Source organism: Misgurnus anguillicaudatus, chromosome 22 (genome assembly GCF_027580225.2).
Source record: "Misgurnus anguillicaudatus chromosome 22, ASM2758022v2, whole genome shotgun sequence".
NCBI lineage: Eukaryota > Metazoa > Chordata > Actinopteri > Cypriniformes > Cobitidae > Misgurnus > Misgurnus anguillicaudatus.
The window spans coordinates 17,499,930-17,513,596 of record NC_073358.2 but is presented as its reverse complement, the minus strand read 5'-3'; the positions used below and the strand labels follow the sequence as shown (position 1 = coordinate 17,513,596).

General features: G+C 41.8%; 1 protein-coding gene across 1 annotated transcript in view; it reads left to right on the top strand.

The window, feature by feature from the left end:
* The window catches only part of adgrv1 (adhesion G protein-coupled receptor V1), a 1,080,612-nt gene that overhangs the window by 268,212 nt on the left and 798,733 nt on the right, over positions 1-13,667 (top strand). The window contains 1 exon segment of the mRNA XM_073861135.1: positions 6,603-6,779. Coding sequence (XP_073717236.1) covers positions 6,603-6,779 — 177 coding nt within the window.

The following is a 13,667-nucleotide window of genomic DNA, read 5'->3' as shown; positions in this document are numbered from 1 at the left end:
AAGGCCTCACGTCCGTTTTGGCGTGCTCGCCGCCATATATGTTGTCAATTTATATGAGAACGCATTGGTCTATCAAAAAGCTTTTGATAACTTTTTGTCTGTGGTGTCTCTAGATGCTACATACCAAAGGACATGCAAATCGGACAAACGGTCTAGGAGGAGTTCGAAAAAGTAGGTTTAACGAAAAATTCAAAATGGCGGAAAGATGTGCATGACACAAATGACATCAATGTGTGCATTTGAATCATCATGAGCAAAGGATTCAGAGGAAACAAGAATTTAGTTTCTAGGACTCATGGGTCAGAAGTTATAAGCATGAACATAAGTGGATTTTTGGACTGTTGGTGGCGCTAGAGGGTTTGAGTCAGACACACCAATGTTGCTATAGTAACTTCTAAGACCGTCCTGTACATGTGTGCCAAATTTCATAACTTTCCTATGTACGGTTCTATGGGCTGCCATTGACTTCAATGGCGGAAGAACAAGAAGAAGAATAATATATAATAATAATAATAAATATAGCTGCAAGCAGCGATACCGGGGTCAAGCCAAACATGGCAAAAAATAATTCATACGTGATGACTGTCATGATTTAAGATCTAAGTTTGCATTAGTTTTATGAAAAAAATAGCATTTTTTTGTATCTTGAGACCACTAGGTGGCGCTTTGCCGAAACAAAAGATGGTGCCCCAGGCCATGACTGTGATGACACATACCAAATTTAGTGTAAATACAATAAAGCAATACGGAGATATAGCCTTAAATGACTTGACCACTAGGGGGCACTGACCAAACAATAAATTGTGACTCAGGTCTTGATTGTGATGACACCCACCAAATTTGGTGTAAATACGATAAAGAGATGCAGAGATATAGCTTCAAATCTCTTGACCACTAGAGGGCACCGAAAAGTTTACAAGTCCTCTCAGAACATGTTGCTGATGAACCATACCAAGTTTCATAACAATACGCAATTGCGTTTCTAAAATACTTGAACTTAAAGAAAAAATTCAAAATGGCCGACACACAAAATGGCCGACCAAAACCCATTTGGTATCGTTTGACTCGGCATGCCTCACGAACTCTAACAAGACCGCTCTCATAATTTTACATTCAAGTTTGCAGTAGTTATAAGCAAAAATAGACATTTTTTATATCTCGTGACCGGTAGGGGGCAGTGTGACAAAATGGTGCATGCACCCTCAGGTCATCACTGTTATGACATATACCAAGTCTCATATTAATACGCAAAAGTTTTGCAAAGATACAGGCTCAAACACATTTTGGCGTGCTCGCCCTCGCATTCTTTGATGTGTTATACGACAACGGATAGGTCTACCGAAAAGCTTTTGATAACTTTTTGTCTAGAGTGTCTCTAGATGATGCATACCAAAAATCAAGCCAATCACACGGGCGCTCTAGGAGGAGTTTAAAAAAGTAGGTGTTCAATATAATTCAAAATGTCCGACAGGAAGTAGGTTTGACTCAGACATATTTGGTACAGTCGGACTCAGCATGAGCCAAGGAATCAATAGAGTGAATTCTTATGTCATAGTGGCAATTTAATCAAATGATATAAAGATTTTAAACAATTTATTTACATATCCTGACCACTAGGTGGCGCTGTCTTAAAGATTTATACGTGCGCTCAGAACATGTCACTGATGAACCATGCCAAATTTCTTAGCAATACGCCATTCTGTTTGTGAAATACTGAACTTAATGAGAAAATTTAAAATGGCTGACACCCAAAATGGCCGACCGAAAACCGTTTGCTATCGTTTGACTCGGCATGCTTCAAGGAATCTAACAAGACCACCTTCATGATTTTAGACTCAAGTTTGAAGTAGTTATAAGCAAAAATAGCCATTTTTCGAATTTCGTGACCACTAGGTGGCGCTGTGACGAAACGTTGCAGGCACCCTCAGGTCATGACTGTTAAGACATATACCAAGTTTCGTGTCGATACAATAAAGTTTTGCGAAGATACGGCCTCACGTCCGTTTTGGCGCGCTCGCCGTCGTATATGTTGTCACTGTATACGAGAACGCATTGGTCTATCAAAAAGCTTTTGATAACTTTTTGTCTGGGGTGTCTCTAGATGCTACATACCAAAGGACATGCAAATCGGACAAACGCTCTAGGTGGAGTTCGAAAAAGTAGGTTTTACAGAAAATTCAAAATGGCGGAAAGATGTGCATGACACAAATGACATCAATGTGTGCAATTGAATCATCATGAGCAAAGGATTCAGAGGAAACAAGAATTTTGTTTCTAGGACTCACGGGTCAGAAGTTATGAGCATGAACATAAGTGGATTTTTGGACTGTTGGTGGCGCTAGAGGGTTTGAGTTAGACACACCAATGTTGCTATAGTAACTTCTAAGACCGTCCTCTACATGTGTGCCAAGTTTCATAACTTTCCTACGTACGGTTCTATGGGCTGCCATTGACTTCAATGGAGGAAGAAGGAAGAAGAATAATAATAAGAAAACTAACAGATACAATAGGTGTCTACGCCACTTCGTGGCTTGACCCCTAGTAATAAGAAAACTAACAATAACAATAGGGTTCTACGCCCCTTCGGGGCTTGACCCCTAATAATAAATATAGCTGCAAGCAGCGATACCGGGGTCAAGCCAAACATGGCAAAAAATGATTCATACATGATGACTGTCATGATTTAAGATCTAAGTTTGCATTAGTTTTATGAAAAAAATAGCAATTTTTTCGTATCTTGAGACCACTAGGTGGCGCTGTGCCGAAACAATAGATGGTGCTTCAGGTCATGACTGTGATGACACATACCAAATTTAGTGTAAATACGATAAAGCGATACAGAGATATAGCCTTAAAAACTTGACCACTACGGGGCACTGACCAAACAATAAATTGTGACTCAGGTCTTGATTGTGATGACACCCACCAAATTTGGTGTATATACGATAAAGAGATGCAGAGATATAGCTTCAAATTTCTTGACCACTAGGGGGCGCCGAAAAGTTTACAAGCCCTCTCAGAACATGTTGCTGATGAACCATACCTAGTTTCATAACAATACGCAATTGCGTTTATGAAATACTTGAACTTAAAGAAAAAATTCAAAATGGCCGACACACAAAATGGCCGACCAAAAACCCTGTGGTATCGTTTGACTCGGCATGCCTCACGAAAACTAACAAGACCAGTCTCATAATTTTACATTCAAGTTTGGAGTAGTTATAAGCAAAAATAGACATTTTTTATATCTCGTGACCAGTAGGGGGCAGTGTGACGAAATGGTGCATGTACCCTCAAGTCATCACTGTTATGACATATACCAAATCTCATATTAATACGCAAACGTTTTGCGAAGATACAGGCTCAAACACATTTTGGCGTGCTCGCCCTCGCATTCTTTGATGCGTTATACGACAACGGATAGGTCTACCGAAAAGCTTTTGATAACTTTTTGTCTAGAGTGTCTCTAGATGATGCATACCAAAAATCAAGCCAATCACACGAGCGCTCTAGGAGGAGTTCGAAAAAGTAGGTGTTCAATATAATTCAAAATGGCCGACAGGAAGTAGGTTTGACTCGGACATATTTGGTACAGTCAGACTCAACATGAGCCAAGGAATCAATAGAGTGAAGTCTTATGTCAGTGTGGCAATTTAATCAAATGATATAAAGATATTAAACAATTTATTTACATATCCTGACCACTAGGTGGCGCCGTCCTAAAGATTTATAGGTGCGCTCAGAACATGTCACTGATGAACCATGACAAATTTCGTAGCGATACGCCAATCTGTTTGTGAAATACTGAACTTAATGAGAAAATTCAAAATGGCCGACACCCAAAATGGCCGACCGAAAACCGTTTGGTATCGTTTGACTTGGCATGCCTCAAGGAATCTAACAAGACCACCTTCATGATTTTAGACTTAAGTTTTAAGTAGTTATAAGCGAAAATAGGCATTTTTCGAATCTCGTGACCACTAGGTGGCGCTGTGACGAAACGTTGCAGGCACCCTCAGGTCATGACTGTAATGACATATACCAAGTTTCATGTCGATACAATAAAGTTTTGCGAAGATACGGCCTCACGTCTGTTTTGGCGTGCTCGCCGCCTTGTATGTTGTCACTGTATACGAGAACGCATTGGTCTATCAAAAAGCTTTTGATAACTTTTTGTCTTGGATGTCTCTAGATGCTACATACCAAAGGACATGCAAATCGGACAAACGGTCTAGGAGGAGTTCGAAAAAGTAGGTTTTACGAAAATTCAAAATGGCGGAAAGATGTGCATGACACAAATGACATCAATGTGTGCATTTGAATCATCATGAGGCAAGGATTCAGAGGAAACAAGAATTTAGTTTCTAGGACTCATGGGTCAGAAGTTATGAGCATGAACATAATTGGATTTTTGGACTGTTGGTGGCGCTAGAGGGTTTGGGTCAGACACACCAATTTTGCTATAGTAACTTCTGAGACTGTCCTCTACATGTGTGCCAAATTTCATAACTTTCCTATGTACGGTTCTATGGGCTGCCATTGACTTTCGGCGGAAGAACGAGGAAGATAAATAATAATAATAATAAGAAAACTAACAATAACAATAGGGTTCTACGCCCCTTCGGGGCTTGACCCCTAATAAGAAAACTAACAATAACAATAGGGTTCTACGCCCCTTCGGGGCTTGACCCCTAATTATTATAAAAAGAAAACTAACAAATACAATAGGGGTCTTCGCCCCTTCGGGGCTTGACCCCTAATAACAATAGGGTTCTACGCCCCTTCGGGGCTTGACCCCTAATAAGAAAACTAACAGATACAATAGGGGTCTTCGCCCATTCTGGGCTTGACCCCTAATAAAACTAACAATCCCAATAGGGGTCTCGCCCATTCTGGGCTTGACCCCTAATAATGGTCATAATCTATTTTTTGCGTATGTTATGGTGTGCATTTTGTTTCTGCGCTTATGGAGGGATGTTGCGTTCCTTCCTTTTTTTTTGTCCTTGGCCAATCACATGCCTGAAGAATAAATAAGTTAAGTTACAGCATGTTCCCTAATGAGGCCATAATATTTATTCTGGGGGGTCCTCCCACCTCGCGGCCCCATCAGAGGCCACATCGCCCCTCAAGCGCCCTTCTCACCTTTTTCACCCCTGACCCGTTTTCATGCCTGCTGTAAAAAAGACATCTCTAGAATAAATTTATTAGGTTAACGAGCCCTACAGTTACGAGTTGATGCGCGTGCGTTTCATACAGCATGAGCTGAAGAGCGCGAGTCACGTGACTGTTGCGAGCAGCTGTGTCACATGTTTATATTCGCGCTTTGGTCCACAACGGGAGCCTCCCCCGCTCGCGCCCGCGTCAGACGCGAAAGCTGACAGTGGTGAGTTAAGAGACCGGACTATATGGCTGTTTTAACTTTATTTGTTGTATGTCCGCCTTAAAAACACTGCCTTTTCCGACAATTGTTGTCTGAAATGTCGGCTCAATGATGACTTGCTTATCCACAATGACATTAACGTTAGATGTCTTAAAAAAGGAAACTTGTTGAAACGATTTTGTGAACTAGAAAGATCCTGGCGTTTCTCCAAAATTCAAAGCAGACAAAGGCTCAAATATTATGCGAGTCATAGTTCTCACACAAGACTGCAATTAAAACGAGTAACAGTTAATCGCCCATCGCTCACAGCCCAGCACCTGCACCACTGTATGCGTATCGCGCTGACAAACATACACCTGATTTTACTGCTCTTGCGAAATCTAAAAACATATTTTGTCTTATTAGAAGGGAGCCTGATATTTGCCAATTATTAAGATGGCTGATGTAGTTTAAATAGGGCTGCTGTAATAATTAGCTTTGACAAAAAACAGCATAAAACAATTATGTTCCATATTATAAACTTTTTTGTTATGTGCACTGAAGTGAGTAAATGAGTTAAATTCTTAATGAGTGTGATATGGCTCTTATTTACCCCTTTAAATGTAAAATAAAGCTTACTTGGGCATCTTACAATGCACCTATCTTATGTTGTTAAGCAGTTTTAAAATACAACATATGAACATGTCTGAATGTAGAAAAAGCCTACTTTGACATAACAATGCACTAATGTTGTTGTATGCAGTTTCAAAATACATGTTTGTAGAAAAAGCCTATTGTACAATGCAATGATTTTGTTGTTATGCAGTTTCAAAATATAACATGTAGATATCATCACTGATTCATTTCTCCGGCCCCTTGTTTGAGATGCTTTTCATGAACTGGCCCCCACGACAAACTAATTGAATAGCCCTGGTTTAAGGTATTGACAACAGACTGCACAATTAAATAAATGAGTTCAGGCAACTGAGAACTTTGTTCAGCCAATGGGTTTAAGTGTTTTAGCAATTGAGAAAAACTGTAACGTAATGTACAAAAGAAATTCCTTAGATAAGCTAAAGTCAACAATCTCCCAGTAAGCAAGCCAAAGGGGTAAAAAAAACTCCTTTGGGGAGAAAAAATCCTATATGACGAAACAAATTAATAATTGTTCAAATTTGCCTAAGTTCATTTCATTCACACTTGGCTTCACACTAACCTTGTAACCTTTCTCCCCACGTATCAGATATCTGAGGAGGGCTCCACAATCTCCTGTGTAGTGGAGCGTACACGGGGTGCCCTGGACCATGTCTATGTAAACTATACCATTACTCAGGTTGATTCGCCCACAGACTCGCCAATTGCCTCAGACTTTGCCAGTTCTAAAGGCACTATCCATTTCCTGCCAGGCCAGCGATCTGAGGTAACTGGGTTGATTTATTGAGGAAGATCATGATTAGACTGTGCAATGAATTACAGTTTTTTACGATTGCTATGACAGATTTTTCAATACTTTTAACAAGTATTGACAAGTAAAATTTTTAACAAGTAAAATTGTAAACAAAACTCTCACACTGTTTACCAAAACACTGTAAATATATCCCAGAATCAACTAGTTATGCCAAATCACCAAAACATGTTCTCTTCCAACAGAAACATTTAGTCAATTATAACACAATGTCATAAAAAACACAAACATAAGATGGAAAAATTAAAACTGCATTATTTTATGTGTCAGTCTGTCCTTATACAATTAAACAGTTTCTTCTGAAAACTTGTTTATATTTTTGTTTAGTTGGGTTTAGTAAATCCATGCATTATGTTTGTTTTGCTGCAGAAATTCAAGACAAAAATAAATCATCCATCTTAGAGTACAGTTTATGAAAAAAAGTAGACAGACAGAATTGGTGCAGTAAAGACTTTACAGTATTTACAACAGGATTTTACTACAAGATAACAAACATATTCAATATTATTGCAATTTCCAATATAAAGTAAAAATAAAATATACAAACAGAAAAAGCCACTGAAGAATAAAGCAAAAAGAAAATCTCATTATCTAATATATTGCGTTTCTATTTGGCCACATGTTCAAGGCATCTTGTAAAGAATCCTTTGCCATGTCTTATCCACCTCTGACAGTGTTCAGTTGTGAGGTCTGGGAATGCACCATCTATTGCATCCAGGTGGGACTGGAGGAAAACCTCTTCCTTGTCCTGGTGGTCTTCCCTGACTCTTGCAGACATATATCTTATTTTTTGTGTTGCTCATATTGTTCCTTTTCCACACAAGATCGACCTAAAGAGGTTCTCTTTTACTCTATTGTACTGTATACCATATGGTCATGCAATCGAAAGAACCTGAGTGTGTTTCTTAGATGAAAATCAGCTGTGATTTATATATTTGCATTGGTACAGTACAATAAGTTGTTTTTAATTCCAAATGTAATAAAATACAGGGTATATATATTTGTGTTTCAATTCATCATACAAACAGCTGTTTACTTTGACTAGTCAGGTTTAGCACATAATGTTATCAGTTTTGACATGCTGTGTGACAGCATTTTTAAATTTGACATTAAAAATCTATTGTTTTGGTCTTGTTTGAGGTTGTGTGTAAAAGAAGTTCAAGCATTTTAAATTTCTGTTAATTATATGCATTTTGTGTTAAAGCAACAAGAAAAGTGTTAATAGTATAGCTTACATAGGCGGATGTAGTGCTAACTGTGTTAAGAGTTTTGGAAACTTGTTAAAAGTATTGAAAAATCTGTCATAGCAATCGTAAAAACGCTTAGGTTACTCACGTAACCCCGGTTCCCTGAAATAACGGGAACGAAGCATTGCGTCAGTTAGCTGACGCTATGGGGGAAACGCTTAGGTTACTCACGTAACCCCGGTTCCCTGAAATAACGGGAACGAAGCATTGCGTCAGTTTTTTACTGACGCTATGGGGAAATTCCTGTTTACTCCGTGACTGAAGCCTATTGGTTAACATCTGTACAAAGTACAGACCAATGACGTTTGAACCCGCGCGCGGGATGCACACGTCCTTACATAAGCGCGGTTCAAGCGTCAGGAGCTCATTATTATTCGACTGAAGCGCGCAGCCGAATAACACTCGCTGCATAGACGTTTGTAGCACGGCAAGTGAAGCAATGCTTCGTTCCTGTTATTTCAGGGAACCGGGGTTACGTGAGTAACCTAAGCGTTCCCTTTCAATACGGTTCACCTCGCATCGCGCCAGCCAGCTGATGCCATGGGGGAACATAATCCCATCACGCCGTGCATACACAACGTACTGAAGTGCCTTACCGGAGAGACACTGCGTGTGGCCCTATACCCGGCATATTCACAGCTTTAAAGCAAATGTGTAAGCACCATATAAAATGTTGACGCGCACACGGTGGGGTTTTAAACGCACCGGGGGCACATAAAATAGCACAAGACGGCGGGATACCGAGCGCCGCGGGTGTGCGAGATAAGTAAATTCGGAGTCACGTTGGTGAGCTCGCTGAGCGCACCGTGGTGTACACATAAAACGCATGAGCGTGCATGATTGAGCCGAGAGAACCTGCGCTCGTAGGGCAGGGACGTCTAAGCTGTACAATCTGACAACGTAGATGGCGAAGACCAGCCGGCCGTGTAGCAGATATCAAATATAGATACCCCTGTAGACCAAGTCCATGAAGAAGCCAACTCGCACAGAGATAGGACATAGCTCATAGAGGGGTGGAGCCAGTGCGATGGTTTCAACGATCCATCTAAATATCCACTGTAAGCAACAGACATAAGTAGTGAGTGATCTGTGAAGCTCACGAACGACCGATCTGACTATAATATGCGGGAGAACGGTTCGTAGCGTGGGATTATACAGATACCACAATAGTGTGAACCCAGGTGCGCCCTCGAGCGCATCGGGATGCATATAGGTAGTATTATAGTGCACAGATCGGTGAGCTTTCCAAGCGCGCCGTAAATGTGTATTGACTATAAATTGCACAGGCACAGGTGAACACTTGAATACATCGTGAATGCATATAGATGAATCAGAGTGTTATAATGCACAGGCCGGCAAGATTCTCAAACGCGCCGTCATGTGTTCTGATAATAAGTTGTGCGCACACGGGTGAACCCTTCAGTGCACCGTGAATGCGTATAGATAAATCAGTGCACAGATCCCGCGGTGAATGTGTACAGATATGATTGATGAATGTAACGGTGGGCACCCAATGCACGGTGAACGTACACAGATGAACAACAATGTATGTATGTGTCACAGCCGTGTATACAGATGAGCTTTTCCGAGCGCATCTTTAGTGTATACCGAAATGTTATAGCGTGCATATGTGAGCTTCTCTAAGCGCACGGTGGACGCATATAATTAAAACCCATATCGTGCATACAGGTGAGCTTACGTGGCGCACCTTTAATGCAGCAAACCTCAGTAGTGCGCGAAGCAGGTATGTCGAAGCTGTAAACTGACAACGTGGACGGCGGGGACCAGCCGGCTGTGTCACAAATGTCAAATGAGAAACTTCTAAGACCATGCCCGAGGATCTAATCCATACATGGAGTAGACTTCATTGTCACGGGAGGTGATAACGTCAACGATCCATAAATAACCTGTATTGACAGGTGCGCTAGTGAGTGATCTGTGACGCAGATGAACAGCTGATCGTCTGATGTACGTCAGACGTATCTGTCATACAGGACCTTGGACAGTTCCAGAGCGCTGCGCCTCGGGCAACGTCCGCATCTGAGAAATGACAGGCTTATGAAAAAAGTGAATGGTCGGTCATAAAAGCGTGGTTCGCTGTTATCACCGCCACATATATATACATAGGGGGAGAAAACCGCCGTTCACGAGCCTCTGTAGTGAGGAGAAAGCTGTTCCACCTACAATTCACAGGGGGTTAGACTTTCGCTGTCACTAGAGAGAATAGATCAGACTTTGCATAAGGACGCCTAGCAGCTCGTGTCAACGTGTCATAAGGCACGTAATGTAGGTTGTTTCCCACGGATGCAATCTCCGCACGCCCATCGTAACGGGTTAATACTGCATCTTGGTAGTTTAAGCACGAGATGCGTATCACTCCGATTGAACATAGCTTATAAAGCGATGCAATGAGTTTATAAAAGGAGATGACTTGCCAGCTTGTACAGGGGGCGAGATCTCAGTCTGGTTCAGTAAATAATGAAACCACCGTAGTTTGCCCGACCGCATTATCACAATAAGACGGTCGAGAGTGCTGCAGTGCTAAAATCATCCCCTTAATGGACCGTATGTACAGTACAAGTTGATTGATATGAGACAAACGGGCGTTCGACACGCCGAATGCTGATTGCCATCGTAAAGCGTGTTCAACCCACAGCAGATGCTGGCGATCTCGTAATGGTAGCACTTCATGCAGCCGTGTGTAACTTAAGCATAAGCTTCCCGGCCGTCAGCTCGGGGCGGGACCTTTGCTTAGTCAAACTGAAGTGGACTTATGAACAGAATGCCCCGATATTCGGCTTTCATAGGCTCGTTAGAGGGGTACGTGAAACTGTCTTAAACGAGATGCCGCGCGTCTGACTGTGCGCGCGCTTTGAGCTTAAACTTATTGTGGCGGGTAGCAAGCTCACTTGAGGTTGACATTACCCTTAATATCTCCGAGTATTGGAGCCGAGCGGAGGTGTGAGCGTCTTCGGATCCGCTGATATAAATCAGCTATATGGCAGAAAAACGTCATAAACCGCTTGGCTGTAAGCCTTTGAGTGGCCGTCCGGAGAGGGCGCGATTCAAACGCTTGGAGCCATGCAAAAGTCTGAGGCTGCCGTCTCTCTAGGAAGAGAGAACGACAGCCGTAAGGCCGTGCTCATTTGCGCCTTCAGCATCGTAGCGGAGAAACTGAGGTGGGCTGCGAGCGAATTTGGCAGAAAGATGTTAGAGACACCGTACAGCCGTGGGGTGTCAATACACAGTATATGGCCAAACCGGGGTTTTTTCGGCAATCGTCGATAAAATTATGGACAGCGGACCGTGTGTGCGTATTACTGATTGCTTGTCAGTAAGGCAAAAAGGTGTTTAGAGACACCGTACAGCCGTGGGGTGTCAATACACAGTATAGTAAGCACAGAAATTACTCTTTTTAGAGGAATTCAATACCATCACCACTATAGTGAGGTCGCATAACCGACAGTATTACACAGTATGTTTTGGATAACATGAGATCGCGCCGCTCCAGGGGGGAGGGGCATGAAGCTCTGTATAGACGAATAGTGAGCCGGTTAGCTCTTATAATGAGTGTTCTTGGTGCTCCAATAGCGGCGAATCCGCCCTATCGAGCAGACGAATGAGATCGCGCCACTCCAGGAGGGGAGGGGCATGAAGCTCTGTAATCGTTGAACACTAGACAGCTGCATTTAGAGGCAGCGAGCCGTAAGACCGCGTGCTAACTAAGCCGTTAAGAGACCTCACCACTGCGGGGAAAGGAGCAAGGGACTCCGCGAGCGTGGAGTACGAGTGGCTGTGCTATGACAGGGAACAGGGGCAGACCCGCTCGTGTTTGCTTGTCGTATGCATCTATCTAGTTCTACGGTTCCCCCGCTTGTTCATCTCAACAAGAGAGGAACGGCAGAGGGGGAGCAGCAACACAGACAGAACAGCCATGCGTCGTATGAACGGTATCACCCGATGCACTCGGGGGATTCATATATGTGCCAGAGATCTCGCCACTGAATGTGAGAGGAGCGAAGGGACTCTGTAAGCATGAACGGTTGCGATGTGACAGAACACAGGGGGCTTGAACCGCGCTTATATAAGGACGTGTGCATCCCGCGCGCGGGTTCAAACGTCATTGGTCTGTACTTTGTACAGACGTTAACCAATAGGCTTCAGTCACGGAGTAAAGAGGAGTTTCCCCCATAGCGTCAGCTAACTGACGCGATGCGAAGTGAACCGTATTGAAAGGGAACCTAACAGGTATTTTGCACTTGCATCAGTTTTGATATCTCTCACTGAGACTTATGGTGTTTTTTTAGATGGGGGAATGATATAATGTATACATTAAAAAAGTTGCTTTGGGTGAAAGCTGCCAAATGCATAAATGGTGTTGTTTATCAATTCTTAACATCATATACCTTAAAAACTCCTATTTACCATTGTGCGGTGTCAGCGATCAGATAGACCTGCCCCATCTTACACTACTACAGTATTTGAGCAAGTGTAATGTAAACTGGTGGAGGATGGTCAAATAAGCAGAGCAATGGTCTTTTACTGAAGCAGATCTGTATTTTATATACTTTATGGGAAGATCTTACAAATTGTTTTCAATAAGTATGTGTTTGTTATTTAAAATTGAAGTGTTTTAACAGAAAAACACTTTCTTAAGAATTAAATGTATTTTAAACTTTAAGTATACAAAAGTTGGAAAATATGTTTTGTACTGCTATGACAATTTGCATAAAGCATTGACAAATGATGAACATGTTTTACAGTTTTTCTCGGTTGCTTAAACACATTTCTTGAAACTATGCCTCATATTCTCAAAACAGTAAACACAAATCCCTAACATCTCAGCCAACTCCCCAAACATCCTATATTGTTGTCAAAATGAAGCTCTACACTTAAAACCATTCACTCTTACTGAAAAACCAAACTTTTCCCTCAGACTTCATACACAAGCTTTCAAAAACACACACACTACAACATAACACTGTGCAATAAAATCAAAACAATATATTGAAAACAAGCTATGTTGCTTGTGGTTCTCCACCTCAAAAACCCTTTCATGTGACCCCAAAAGACACAATCAATGTATACACTGGCACATTTTTATTCATTCATGTGCTACACAGCACAACTGTAAAAAAAAAAAATTCCACCTCAAAATCCCATCTTTATTCTGGGTCAGGCCAGAGAATATCGTCCACATCAAAGGCTATATTGGCCCTAGCCAAACAGCCAGGATAAAATCCTCTTGCATGCCTGATCCACTCCTGACATTTATCTACTGATATGTCTATCTGTATGTGAGGCAATTTGATGCATTTTTTTTTTATTACAGTAGCATAATCCAACAGTGTATGCACTCTAAAGTTACTGTACAGAGCAATCTTACTGTAAGTACATCTACCTCCCTGAAGGTTCTGAAGATGAAGGCAATGGTAAATCGACTCAAATTAGGCTGTACTCGTTGCTTAGCCCCCCTAAAGTCATACCATGGACAAGAACATGGTCAACTACAGTGGCTCAAATTTCATCTTAGACTGGTTGTCGCCTTGCCCTTCTCCCTCCTCCTTCTTCACCATGTCCTCCTCCTTTCCCTCCT